This window comes from Protomyctophum bolini (genome assembly GCF_963924005.1).
Source record: "Protomyctophum bolini genome assembly, chromosome: 2".
NCBI lineage: Eukaryota > Metazoa > Chordata > Actinopteri > Myctophiformes > Myctophidae > Protomyctophum > Protomyctophum bolini.
In genome coordinates this window covers 2,770,546-2,785,257 of record NC_137863.1, presented here as the reverse complement: position 1 = coordinate 2,785,257, position 14,712 = coordinate 2,770,546, and the positions used below count along the sequence as shown (strand labels likewise).

The following is a 14,712-nucleotide window of genomic DNA, read 5'->3' as shown; positions in this document are numbered from 1 at the left end:
TGCATGATGCATGTGAGGGGACAGTCGATGCTCATTTAGTGATCCATCGTTTCGTTTAGCAGTCTGAACTGCGTAAGGGGAAAAAAGCTGTTTGTCAATCTTGAGCTACTAGCACGGATGGACTGGTATATCTCCTCCCTGAGGGAAGGAGGTGAAAGAGGTGACATGCTGGGTGTGACTGGGTGTCTCTGATGATACGGTGGGAGAGGCCGAGGCAGCGGGAGGTGAAGACGGAGGTGATATATAATTATTGTTATATAACGTATTAAATACACCCTCAGTTTGTGAGTGAAAGTACGTGACAAAGTGATGAAGCGCTTTTCAAATGGTGTTGCTTTAATCCTGGGGGGGAGAAAACAAAAGAGGAACAAACAGTTGTAAAATAAAACAACACAATCGAGAGGAGTTTCACAGAATAACTAAAGGGTTGGTAATCACGCGCTGCAACACTCCCCTTTATATGAGCAGTACTAGTGGTGTGTGTGTGTGTGTGTGTGTGTGTGTGTGTGTGTGTGTGTGTGTGCGGTGGCATGCTGCACATGCGTGCTGCTGCACACGCGTGTGCACAAATGCGCAATGAGTCGTGATATGTATGTTGAGTAGTGCATTTAGGTAAGAAAACACGGTCCCGCCAAAGGCAATCGACACACGCACAGTCGCACAGTCGCGCACACACACACACACACACACACACACACACACACACACACACACACACACACACACACACACACACACACACACACACACACACACACACACACACACACACTCCTGTCCTATAGGGCCCACCTCACCCTCTCTCCTCCTGTCCTAGGGGCCATCAATATGTCCGTAAGAAACGTCACGTGTGGCAAAGTCTTGTCCGTGGCAATTCTTTTTTTACACACCATTATAATGTTCTTATTTTGATCACAAGACCCAATTACTGAATTGTCAAGTCTCACACTTGACATATTATTTACTATGACACAATGTATGGCACATTAGAAGTCCAGCTAGTACTAGTGGTTCTCAAATTATTTATTTGCAAATAAAGACCCCCTTAACTCCGAGAGTGTTCAAATGGAACCATTTGAACACTCTCAGAGTTACAGACCTGTTTACGGCCAGTCAGGTCTATAGCTCTTTCGGGTAAGATTATTGTCCACATTTTTGTCCGTGTCCGTGGCTAATTTTTGACCAAAAAACGTCCACCACAAGCCAGCATGGCGCTGATGAAGACCCCACAGCTCCTGCGTTCTTCTGAGCTAGGTGGTTCGCTAGGTGGTTCTAGCCCCGACCGACCGAACGACTGACCGAACGACTGACCGAGACCCCTTTCCATTTCCTTCGCCGTTGCTCTCTCACTGACTCTGGCAGATCGTCCCGCCGCCCTTCCCGCCGCCGGCCGCCTTCTTCCGCCTCTTGTTGAGCAGCGGGTTGTTGGACGTGTCCAGGTCTTTGATCTTCACCTGGTCGTAGTCCACGCGCATGGTGGCCAGAGCGCTGGTCATCTCCTCCTATTGAGGGGACAGTTACAGGGTTAGCATGGTGGCCAGAGCGCTGGTCATCTCCTCCTGGTGGACGAGGGAACAGTTACAGGGTTAGCATGGTGGAGGAGGGAACAGTTACAGGGTTAGCATGGTGGAGGAGGGAACAGTTACAGGGTTAGCATGGTGGAGGAGGGAACAGTTACAGGGTTAGCATGGTGGCCAGAGCGCTGGTCATCTCCTCCTGGGAGAGGAGGGAACAGTTACAGGGTTAGCATGGTGGAGGAGGGAACAGTTACAGGGTTAGCATGGTGGCCAGAGCGCTGGTCATCTCCTCCTGGGAGAGGAGGGGACAGTTACAGGGTTAGCTGTACATACTGTACTGTATGCCACTGAATTACTACTTTACAATATTAAATAACTGGAAAATACTGTTCCTGAAGAAACAGTGTGGGCTCGACGAGTCCCTACTACTCCATGACGATGACGTATTGATCCACATGACGTCCGTCTGTCTTCCTATCCGACTGATTTGACCCAATAAAGCATTCAAGGCAGACTGATTATCTAGAAGTGTCTGTCAGACAGAAGTGTTGTGATCGATCAAAATTCAATTAGCAAATTGTGAAATTACAGTGACGAGAGAGAGAGAAAGACAGAGAGAAAGACAGAGAGAGAGAGGAGAGAGGCTTGTGTGTGTGTGCGTGCTCGTGCGTGTCCGTGCGTGTGCGTGTGTGCTTGCGTGTGTGTGTGTGTGTGTGTGTGTGCGTGTGTGTGTGTGTGCTTGCGTGTGTGTGTGTGTGTGTGTGTGTGCGTGTGTGTGTGTGTGCTTGCGTGTGCCGTGGTCCAATAGCTTTGCATAAAGGCCTTGTTGTGCCATTGTCTTCTACATCCCAGAAGGTGTGTGTGTGTGTGTGTGTGTGTGTGTGTGTGTGTGTGTGTGTGTGTGTGTGTGTGTGTGTGTGTGTGTGTGTGTGTGTGCGTGTGCGCGTGTGTGTGTGTGCGTGTGCGTGTGCGGTATGCAAACTAACTGGTAGAGCGGCCAGGAATGTATACACAGTTATTACAGTAACTGTTTGGGTTGATGGACGTGGTTTTCCATTGATTAGGTAACACCTGTCCAGTATATCCGGTATGTTTCTGGTATCAGTCATCTCTCCGTCAAGGTTCCAGGAAGAGAGCTGAGATGATGCCAAAGGATGGCAGACTGATTTGGTCACGGAGAATGTCACATAGCGTCATTCGGAAGCTCCCAAATAATGTGAAGCAACTTTTAAGCTATAGCTGCTTTTCACAATTTCTTCCGTGTTACTTCGGACATTCACTCCCACACAAAGAGATCATTTTGAATTACCCTATTGTCTCACGTCCAAACATCAATCTTTCATCACATTTAGAGGCCCTCATCTATGGAACTCCCTAGAATTAGATGCTTCACTTAAATGAGTTAAATCCTCATTATCCTTGCCAATATTCAAAAAACATCTAAAGAAATATCTTATTTCTTCCTCTCTGTAGATTACATGTTTTACTTTGATGCGTTATATTTTCTTTTGTGTGTTTGTTGTTGTATTGTTTATTTCTTCTATTTTTTGTGCAGTCTGTGTTTTTATTTCTTTACTGCACAGCTGCCCCCCTTTGCCAACTTGTAGATTTATGTACTGTTCTTTATGAACTTTTAATCTGTTTAAACCAATGACCTCTTCCTACAGGAAAGGATTCCATAATATAAGCCTTCTGGCTTCTTCCTTTCCTTGCATTGTATTTTTGTTTCTTTGATATGTTATTGTCTATTTTTTGTACTACATGCTAAATAAATAAACCTAAAACCTAAAACCTGTTGGTAAAATGTGAAATGACTCCACATTGAGCGGAGCGGAGGCCTATTACTCAGCCAAAGTGTTTTAGTTGGACTGTATAGGAGTCATTGTTCTTTAGAACTGTGCTATGCAGAGTTGGACAAAGCTATGACGACTAGCTTTCCTTTCAGTTTGGTTTAGTTTTGAATGCTTTTTAAAGCTGGTTTGCTGGTTTAGTTCAGTTCTTTAGTTTTAGCGTTAGTTTAAAAAAAAAGTGCAGGTCATGGGGTGAGATTTAAAACGTTAGGAAACATTACTACATAGCAAAAATAGCAAGCTCTACAAGCTTGGATATTTTTTTAACAACAGAGCTAAAGACTGTCGGAGCTAAAGATTTCATATACAACCCAAAATAGCCTAAAAATCTAAAACTAATGCCAATGATTTTACTTACGGCAGTTTTAATTAGTTTAACGCTTTAGTTAGTTAACATTTTCTTTTGTATAAAGCCTTGATTTTATTTTAATTTCAGTTAACATTAAGTTACTTTGTTCAACTATACATTAGAATTGAGTACAGTTCAGCAATGGAAATAAAGCACCAAACCCCAGTCCATAATGCGTATGATTCGCAACACAACACAGTTGCAACTGCAACCACTTACAAAACGGCAAAACTAAGTCGCAATCACTTGCAGAATATTTCAACCACTTTATAGTTGCAACAGGATCCCGAAAACTGCACCGGCCGGCAACATCGTAGCACTGTTGTTTTTGGCAGCAAATTTAGATTTTTAGTTTTAGTCATAGTCTTTTGAATAGTTTTCATTTAGTTTTAGTCACATTTTAGTCACCTGGAATGTTTAAGTGTTAGTCTAGTTTTAGTCGAGTAAAATGTCATGAGATTTTAGTAGACTAAATCTACAGTAGATTTAGTTTACATACTGCCCACCAAAATATATTTAAAATGTATTTTGGTGGGCATTGATGCCGTCGTAAGGACTGTTTTTACACTTGCTGAAAATAGCCGATCTACAAGCTCACAACGCGTCGCGCTGCGACGCATTGTGCGCTTGTAGATCAGCTATTTTCAGCATGAAACCAAGTGTAAAATCATGAATTATACTGGATCTCTTGTCCACTAGTCCCTTCCTAAAATTTTAGTCTAGTTTTTATTTGTTGACAAAATTGTCAGTATATTTAGTCTTAGTTTTAGTCATCATAGCACAGTTTTCATTTAGTTTCCATTTAGTTTTCGTCAGTGGAAAAAGGTAGTCGACGAACATTTTTCGTCTTAGTTTTAGTCGACGAAAACAACACTGCATCGTAGCCTACGTACAGCCCGGCGCTACTGGTTGTACGACATGTTGTGGTTTCAGAGCAGAGCGGAACTGTTCATGAAATAAAGACCAACGTGGTGTCATTTATTCCCCCTGTGCTGCTCAACGCTTCCCTGTTTTGGACAGTGTTTGAGGGAGACGTTTGAGGTTCCATTTTCAATGAGGAAACAGATACAGTAAATGTCCTTTTACAGTACGGTATACAGTACAGTCAGTGACCAACATGCCTTATAGGCCCAATCCCAATCCACTCCCTTGCTGACTCAATGAGCCCTCACTGACTTTAGCTGCGCGTTCATGTGAAGTCTGCGAGGGCTTGAGGGAGATGTCCCATTTGAAATCGGTAAGTCAGTGAGGGCTCAGCCCCGCCCCTTTATGTGCCCTTTGCCAAAGTCAGCGTCGATGCTGACTTTGGCAAAGAAATTACCCACAGTTCATAGCGTTACCAGGGGAACGAGGGGGATCCTCCGAACGTCAATCATTTAGGTATGCAAATTAGTTATGTATCGCGATTAGAATGTCAACAAACACAATAGTGCTTTATCACTGTTCTCAAAAGGAGACGGAATGGAAGGATATAGGCTATATATTTAATAACAATAATAATAATAAGGGAAACATGATGAGAAATGACTAATGAGCAAAGTGGAAATGAAATGTATAATGCATATATGAATATTACAACTCATATCACACAGAAAAGTGTATTTATTAAACTAATAATAAAACGATCAGCTTAAATACTAAAATAGACATGATAGACATGTATAAATAGTCCAAGCATGTAGGGCAGGCACTGGCTGTGAATAAGGACAGTTTTTATAATGTGATGCAAAGTGTCATGAATGGCGGACTCATCTTCAAAGTGCTGTCCCATTTCTTTCACAACAATTTGGAGCCCTTGCAGCCTCTCACCCTCAAGCACTTACAGCTGTCGTCATTAAAGTCAATGAGGGTCCAGGGCTCAGGGCTTGAGGGAGGCAATTGGGATTGGGCCTTAGTTTTAACCCTATAACACTTAGCTTAACTTTTGTCACAAAATATAACTCTTTTGCTGCCACCGTGTGGCCACAGAGGGTAGCTTGTGCCAAGAGGAATTGAGGAGATTATACAACATTTTTGAAAAGTTGTTCAAACGTGGCGCAAATCATTGAATATATATTTCAGAGCGAACATTTTTAACTTAAATATTTGCTTCTGGGGGGGGGGGGGGGGGGGGGTCCCTGGAACTACATATTTTGAGATGGGGGTCCGTGGCCCCAATAGAGATAATTCTGGGGGTCCTTGACATGAAAAAGGTTGAGCACCACTGACATATAGAAACAGAGGTTTTTCAGAAAAATGTTTTGATTTAGTAGCCCTTTTTTTATCGACCTCAGTCCAAAATGGGTTAAAGCATCATTTATTTAGTTTTGCCTTCCAGGTTTTTAATGGTACCCCAACATTCAACCCCTGAAATTAACCTGATCCATTTATTTTCATTACAACAATGTTTAATATGTTATTTGGATGACCAACGATTACTATTGCAATTTATTTTGAGTCACGCCCTTTTTTTAAAGCTTAGGCCCGTAAATGGATCATGGATCTATACACGTAAATGAAACTTTTGCAAAACGCACTTTTTTTGGGCCTTTCAGCCACACGCAAACGGCGTTTTCGGCCTCTCAAACGGAGGTTTTTGGAAACGGATTAAATAAGAGACGATTTTCGAAAATATCCGGATCAGTGGATCTGTGTAGTCATGCTTTTGAGAAACGATGATGTCACCGCTTATTTAGTGCATACCTTTTTCTACTGTAATTAGGTGAGAAATGCAGCTTGTGCCTGCATGGAAACTACACGGATATCTATCCCATTGTTCATGTTTATACAGTTGTGATCAAAAGTTTACATACGTTTGTAAAGGACATACTGTCATGATAGTCCTGCCTTTCCAATAATTTGTTCAACTCTTATTCTTCTGTGATTGGTTGATTGGAGAAAATACTTCTTTGTCATACAAATAAATCTTGAATTTATTTGTATTTTTATGAATGTTTAAGGGTTTTCTGAAAATGTGACCAAATCTGCTGGTTCAAAAGAATACATACAGCAATGCTAATATTTGGTTGCATGTCCCTTGGCCATTTTCACCCCAATTTGACGCTTTTGGTAGCCATCCACATTGTTCCACAAGCTTCTGGCAAAAAACTAATACTGTAATAATAAAAAATCACACCCCTGTGAAGTGAGCAGTGCAATTGCACTGCTCACTTCACAGGGGTGTGATTTGTATTATTCTTACAGTATTCGTTTTTTTCTTATGAAAGCAGAGAGTCTTCTGTTTCATACGGTATATAGTATGTACATGTCGCTATAGGCCTTATTTTGTGAATAATAGTTCTTCAGGTCCATGCCTTCTCTAAAGTTCTCTCTGGTGAGCGCAAGCTGCATTCAATAGCCAATTACTGACAAACTGTACATGGGATCAACGTGTATTTGTTTCCCTCCTAAAAGTAGACATTCAGGGCTTTCATTCAGTGTGTAGTATGTATATGATATTATTTGTGTTCATTTTTATATCTGTCTGTCAATGTCTGTCAACTTCAACCTTCCATATCTCTGCTGTTTTTTCAAGCGAGCAGAGTGCAGGCAAAAGCAGGTGTTAGAAAAAGGTCAATATCTCCAGAATGGAAGATGGTAAAATCATGATTTTTGTTTAAAATTGAAGTGGACAAGTTAGGCTTTCTTTTGATTTATCTCGCTATAAGAGGCCCCTCGCTGTGGGCCCCTAAAAAGTTCAAAAGTCCAATGTTAATCGCTTAGCACCACCAGGCCTGAGCTCACTTTAAACTCTAGCATACAAAGTATTAAACAATTTTTTGCACAGTTGATCTTGGGACCTGTAGCTGACTAGAAATGACTTTCCTGACTTGTTTAAGTCTATTATTCGCTTTTTCAGATCCATGCTGAGCTCCTTTGACTTTCCCATTTTATTGTTTGTGGGTTGTGGCCAAACGAGCCCTAAATAAGGCTCAGAGAAGTGAACAGACCAGAAGTAGTCAATCATAATCACTCAGTTTAAGTTAAGAGGCCATGCCACAAAGCTAATTTGATTGACACAACTTTCTACATTACCATATGGGACATAATATGTATGCTGTATGTATATTTATGAACCAGCGGATTTGGTCACATTTTCAGAAAACCCTTAAACATTCATAAAAATACAAATAAATTCAAGATTTTTTTGTATGACTAAGAAGTATTTGCTCCAATCAACCTATCACAGAAGAATAAGAGTTGAACAAATTATTGGAAAGGCAGGACTATCATGACAGTATGTCCTTTACAAACGTATGTAAACTTTTGATCACAACTGTATATCACTGTTAACAACTTTAAAACTTATCATATGTTGCATCAACTGCAGTGAGCAAAGGCTCTGCTGCATCCAATAATAAATATATCAGAATTGGAGGTCAAGAAATTCATCAGAAAAAGGGAGTTATCATCTCAAGAGGGGGAAGTGCAGCGGACTGTCTGGTTGAGTCATTATTATTAGGACATTATACTTAGTCAGTGGACAATTGGTTGAAAAACAGTGGAAACACATGGGAGGCATAGCAAGTGTTAAAAAAGCACTAATCTTAGCCCATATCCCCACCCAACACAACAGTGAGTGGTCCCCAGGTTGACTCTAAGTCAGGGTGGTGGGCATATCCCCACCCAACACAACAGTGGTCCCCAGGTTGATTCTAAGTCAGGGTGTTGGTCCCTGGTTCACAATCAGTTGAAAACCACTGCTATAGATAAACTGTGGATATTAACCTATACCAATACGGACCCAGGTCAAATGCCATTGCATTGCTATTGTGCATAGCCGCATGTGAAACAATATTCTACTGCTGTATTTTGCTCTCCATTTCATGGTCATGGAGGGAGAGGGAGAGAGAGGGGTGCAGAGAGAGAGAGAGAGAGAGAGAGAGAGAGAGGTGTGAATGCAATTGCATCAACTAGTGTGGTTGGTGGAGAGAGTATACAGTGAGTGAGTCACCGTGCACATTTATGGCACATGATCTCTCTCCTGTTTAGGTAATAAAGGGCGCACCCTTGACTGCATTCCGTTGTCATTATAACGCGACATTTATTAATTATACACCTGTAAAATATAGCCACTCTACATTAAGCTCACAACTGGTTGTGGACGCGACACTTCTATGGGTCTGACTCTGCTATTCTTTTCTGTGCAGGACTTGCCAAATCGCCAGAGCCAATGATGGTAAAGTCTAAAGTGTCTATCATTTTTTTTTATTATATGGAGAGAAAAGTCGAGAGTCGGGATTTGGAGATTTACGCACATAGTGACAAACAATGAAAGAAACATGTTTCACTTCCACTCACAGTTTAGGTGGCTTTTAAAATGCGGTACTTATTCCTTCATTAAAAAATATGATTGGCACCTCATAAGTGTAAATATAAAATCAAATATAATATAGCCTACAATTGAAACCTGCTACTGCAGTGATTTTATCCTGTGTTCAAATGAGTTTCTGCGTTGTGTGTGTGGACTCAGATATCTCTGTCGTATGGGCAGGGATTTTTTTTCTAAAACGGAGGACGAAAATAACCCGTTTTGCACAAGATCCATAATACTGTAGCCTGGGCCTTAGATTGACTGGCCTAGTACTTGGTCATTGAATGAGTATCAGTGAGGAGGTGTAGTGTCAGCCAGTGGCCAGAGGGTGTCAGTGTTGCTCACCTTAACGTCGTCCCACATCTCCCTGTCTTCAGTCAGGACTCTGGTGGTGTGGAGAGGAGTGGAGGGGACCACCATAGACTGCTGCACGCACACACGCACATGCACACGCACACGCAGACGCACATGCACGCACACACACACACACGCACACACACACACACGCACACGCACACGCACACACACACGCAGACGCACATGCACGCACACGCGCACACACGCACGCACGCACGCAACAAAATGAAATAAAATAAAATAGAGTCAGCTGATTGAAAGTGATTAATTTATACAGCGTCACTTGAATACAATAACAGGCACATTGTTATTAGTTGAGTTATTTTAAGTTAAGTGTGAACGTGTGACAAAGAAAACGTAATAAAAACTAGGCAGACAGACACACAAACCTGACAAACGTCTGCAACATGTACTGTATGTACAGTATGTATGCATAATGAGGTGAATGAATTAATCTTAATTAATCTTACGTTGATCCAGGGGTGATTCATGAACTGAGTGATGGACATCCTCTCGTTGGGGTCCGTCTTCAGTAACTGGTTGATGACATCTTTGGCTATAATAAGAGCAGAAGCACAGAAGAATAACGGCATATTTTTAAATGTCTTTATTCGAGTCCACATTTATAAACATACATTATCATTAAGGGCGCAGATATCTTTCACTTGCTTCTGATCTCCCACACACACTCGGAACATCATGTGTGGATCGGTGCTTGAGTCCAAACAAGCCCTAAATACATGTACAGAATATATATATATATATATATATATATATATATATATATATATATATATATAAATGTTTTTATGTGATGTATTCCCATTCTTTTTTGTTCTTACTTAATGTAAATCGCTCTGGATTAAGAGCGTCTGCTAAATGCCTAAATTGTAAATTGTTATAGGCAACACGTGCACGAGAACTCATTCACAGCCAACATCGGTCACTTCAGTCGGTCATACCCATATATGGGACCCTGACGAAGGCTTGTATAGCCTAAACGTGTTGGTCCGTATTTTAATGATCTTTGCCACGCCGTGATAATAAAGGCTTTTTTCACTCGCCAACGAGCGCCTGTTTTCAGTTCACAACTCCGAGGACCGCGGCAGCGCTTCTTTTCTCCATTCAACATTAAAGTCCATAGACTTGGCTGGCAAACGATTTACATCATAAGTGCTCTAAAAAGACATTAAAAAAGTAAAATCCACACACCTGATCTTCATGAGCCATGTATTGCCCTCACAAGGCTGGGTAATGTAGTTCTATTATCTCACCTTCCTGTGACACCTCGGCCCACTCTGGGTTGGGTTAGGTTGGGTAATGTAGTTTTATTATCTCACCCTCCTGTGACACCTCGGCCCACTCTGGGTTGGATTGGGCTGGGTAATGTAGTTTTATTATCTCACCTTCCTGTGACACCTCGGCCCACTCTGGGTTGGGTTAGGTTGGGTAATGTAGTTTTATTATCTCACCCTCCTGTGACACCTCGGCCCACTCTGGGTTGGGTTAGGCTGGGTAATGTAGTTCTATTATCTCACCTTCCTGTGACACTTCGGCCCACTCTGGGTTGGGTTAGGCTGGGTAATGTAGTTCTATTATCTCACCTTCCTGTGACACTTCGGCCCACTCTGGGTTGGTTTAGGCTGGGTAATGTAGTTTTATTATCTCACCTTTCCTTTGACACTTCGGCCCACTCTGGGTTGGGTTAGGCTGGGTAATGTAGTTTATTATCTCACCTTCCTGTGACACTTCGGCCCACTCTGGGTTGGGGAACTCATATTGGCCCATTCGGATCCGGCGCTTCATCCCCGGAGAGATGGCCTGGCCTGTGTTGGAGTAGAACGGAGGGAACCCACACAACCTGGGAGAGAGACATAGACCCTATAGGTTAACCCAGCAGTGGCAGCGGTGGCCGAACGGATTGCGGAGCGGTCTTGATACCGGAAGGTCGCCAGTTCGAATCAGCGGTCAGACACGTTAAAAATGACCATCGCTGAAGTGCCCTTGGACAAGGCATTGTCCAAGGGCAATGCCTTCTACCATGAAATGTTCTATGAAATAAGCAGGGCCTGGCTGTAAACAAGTATCTGATGCTTAGTCCAGTTACCCTGGGTAAACATGGTATCTTTCCTTTCCTTTCCAGTCAGTCGGTAGCAATAATGGTGACAGAGGTTTGACCGACGCACGTGGGCACATTTTCCCATCCTACCCAGCTGTGTGATTAACCAGTCCCTCACGGCTAAACATAGCACTACCTGCCTCTGCTGCCTGGGAAAGGCTTTTCAGTGACCTAAACATAGCGCTACCTGCCTCTGCTGCCTGGGAAAGGCTTTTCAGTGACCTAAACATAGCGCTACCTGCCTCTGCTGCCTGGAAAGGCTTTTCAGTGACCTAAACATAGCGCTACCTGCCTCTGCTGCCTGGGAAAGGCTTTTCAGTGACCTAAACATAGCGGCTACCTGCCTCTGCTGCCTGGGAAAGGCTTTTCAGTGACCTAAACATAGCGGCTACCTGCCTCTGCTGCCTGGGAAAGGCTTTAAACATAGCGCTACCTGCCTCTGCTGCCTGGGAAAGGCTTTTCAGTGACCTAAACATAGCGGCTACCTGCCTCTGCTGCCTGGGAAAGGCTTTTCAGTGACCTTCAGCTCAAGAGGGGGCAAAAAGGGAATCATTTAATTCACACACAACTGTTAAATAAGGACTTCTTCAAGTTAGACCTGAGCTCGATTCTACAAAATGTCTTCTAAATCCTGACAAAACCTTTTTATCAGTGGTTTCTCAAACTATTTCATGTCAAGGACCCCAAGAATTATATGTATTCGGCCACAGACCCCCATCTCAAAATATGTTGTTCCAGGGACCCCCCCAGAAGCAAAGATTTTAGTTAAAACGTTAGCTCTGAAAGAATATATATTTCAAATGTGTGCCTCATTTTCACGATAAAAAGAAAATAGAGTGCTGCGCTATGAGCTTGTAGATCTGCTATTTTTCAATAGCTAAAGTATAACATAATGGTTAAGTTAAAACACCAAAAGGGGTTCCCGCCCAGAATGGGTTCAAAAAAACAATTTCCAAAAATATTATTTATTTGTATTATTATTTTAGTTAAAGTTACAGGGTTTTGTTTTTAGTTTACAATATGGTGTTTGTGATATGAAATATAAGCTTAATGTGAAGTCTTGAAAAGACAAAGTGCCGATACTTTATTGGAATAAGACGCAGAGAATAAAAACCGTTGTCTTTTAAAGACTTCACATTTAGATTGTTCTATACCGTGGACCGGCACGACATCCTCCTGCACAATGAAATATAAGCTTACCATAATCACAGTAAACAACTAAACATTAACGTCAGTCAGTTCAGCACAGCTGAGGTGTGTGTTGTGTGTCACTAGTAGGCATACAGTACACATGAGTACAGGATGAGTGCACACACACACACACAATACTCACAGGATGTACATGATGACGCCCAGAGACCACATGTCACACGACTTGTCGTATTTTTCCGGTCCCAAAACCTCAGGAGCTTATCGATGACAACACGCGCACACGCACACACACACACACACACACACACACACACACACACACACACACACACACACACACACACACACACACACACACACACACACACACACACACACACACACACACACACACACACACACACACACACACACACACACACACACACACACACACACACACACACACAGAAAAAGAAAGAACATGAAACATGGATGGCTAAGAAAACAAAATAATAACTAACATAACGTCACTCTATTTACAGCTGTAGCTCTTCCATCTTACTCTTGTGCATCTTACAGTACATTTCACCTACAGTACCAATATATTATCTCCATAAAGTAGGTCCTCACTAATGCTCATTATATCACCTACAGTACAGTGTTGTTTTCGTCGACTAAAACTAAGACGAAAGATGTTCGTCGACTACCTTTTTTCACCGACTAAAACTAAATAGAAACTAAATGAAAACTATCTATGATGACTAAAACTAAGACTAAATATACTGACAATTTCGTCAAGAAATAAAAACTAGACTAAAATGGACTAGTAGACAAGAGATCCAGTATAAGTGAATTTACACTTGGTTGCATGCTGAAAATAGTCGATCTACAAGCCCACAACGCGTCGCGCTGTGTGTGAACTAACTCACCCACATAGTAGGGCGTGTAGCAGGGCGTCTGCAGAGGGTTATGTAGCGTGGTCTCTTTAGCGAAGCCAAAGTCTGTCAGTTTGAGGTCTGCGTTCCTGTCTTTGCTGGTGTAGAGCAGGTTCTCTGGCTGGAGGGGAGGGGGAGAAGGAATCATCGTTTACACTAATTAAATTAGTGGTGTAAAGCACTGCTTCACAAAGGTTTCCATGTCAAGGACCCCCAAGTTGACACTAATTAGCTCGCGGACCGCCGACCCCCATTTGAAAAGATATGCCAGGGACCCCCATAAGAGAAGATTTTTAGGCGTGATTCTCAACACATTTTCTCAACCCCCAGTTTGACATGCATTAGTTAACTGACCCCTATTTACAGTGTGTACAGATGAAACCAAATTTGTACACTCTGAGTTACAGACCCATAAGGGTCCATTTGGTTACAAACTATCATTTAGCTGGTACTGTAACACTAACCTTGATGTCTCTGTGAGCGATGTTCATGTTGTGAAGGTACTGTACTGTACTGTCCATACTGTAACACTAACCTTGATGTCTCTGTGAGCGATGTTCATGTTGTGAAGGTACTGTACTGTACTGTCCATACTGTAACACTAACCTTGATGTCTCTGTGAGCGATGTTCATGTTGTGAAGGAACTGGATGGCTGTGCCGATGTCCCTCATGATCTCCGACCCCTCTGGGAGGACAGAAAGACATCCGTCACACTCCAACCACCGTACACATGTTAGGGTACAGTAGAAACACACTCCAACCACCGTACAGATGTTAGGGTACAGTGTAAACACACTCCAACCACCGTACAGATGTTAGGGTACAGTGTAAACACACTCCAACCACCGTACAGATGTTAGGGTACAGTGTAAACACACTCCAACCACCGTACAGATGTTAGGGTACAGACTATAAACAACCAGTTCTAGTATGAATTGTGTAGGAAATAAATCCATATTTCATTCGTTGTTTTTATTTTATTTTAATCACTGGACATATTATTATACACTTATGCTTACATTCTCAAGAGTAAAACTGCATTATTTAATTTACAAGAAGTCTACATAATTAGAGAATGAGGAATGACTTTTGTCCATTTTTCATTGCACTGTACTTCTTGAATTATGAAATGAACAATGAAAAATCACGCTGGTACT

The 14,712-nt window shown here is 42.2% G+C and overlaps 1 protein-coding gene across 1 annotated transcript in view; it reads right to left on the bottom strand.

Moving 5' to 3' along the window:
- Positions 1–310: 310 nt before the first annotated feature.
- The window catches only part of LOC308334936 (MAP kinase-activated protein kinase 2-like), a 35,187-nt gene continuing 20,785 nt past the window's right edge, over positions 311–14,712 (bottom strand). The window contains exons 4-10 of the mRNA XM_080791832.1: positions 14,161–14,240; positions 13,549–13,675; positions 12,819–12,894; positions 11,103–11,227; positions 9,837–9,922; positions 9,355–9,435; positions 311–1,502 (exon numbers count right to left, since the gene is read on the bottom strand). Of these exons, the coding sequence (XP_080647958.1) occupies positions 1,347–1,502; positions 9,355–9,435; positions 9,837–9,922; positions 11,103–11,227; positions 12,819–12,894; positions 13,549–13,675; positions 14,161–14,240 (731 nt within the window). The 3' untranslated portion in view covers positions 311–1,346. The remainder of the gene's footprint in view (positions 1,503–9,354; positions 9,436–9,836; positions 9,923–11,102; positions 11,228–12,818; positions 12,895–13,548; positions 13,676–14,160; positions 14,241–14,712) is intronic.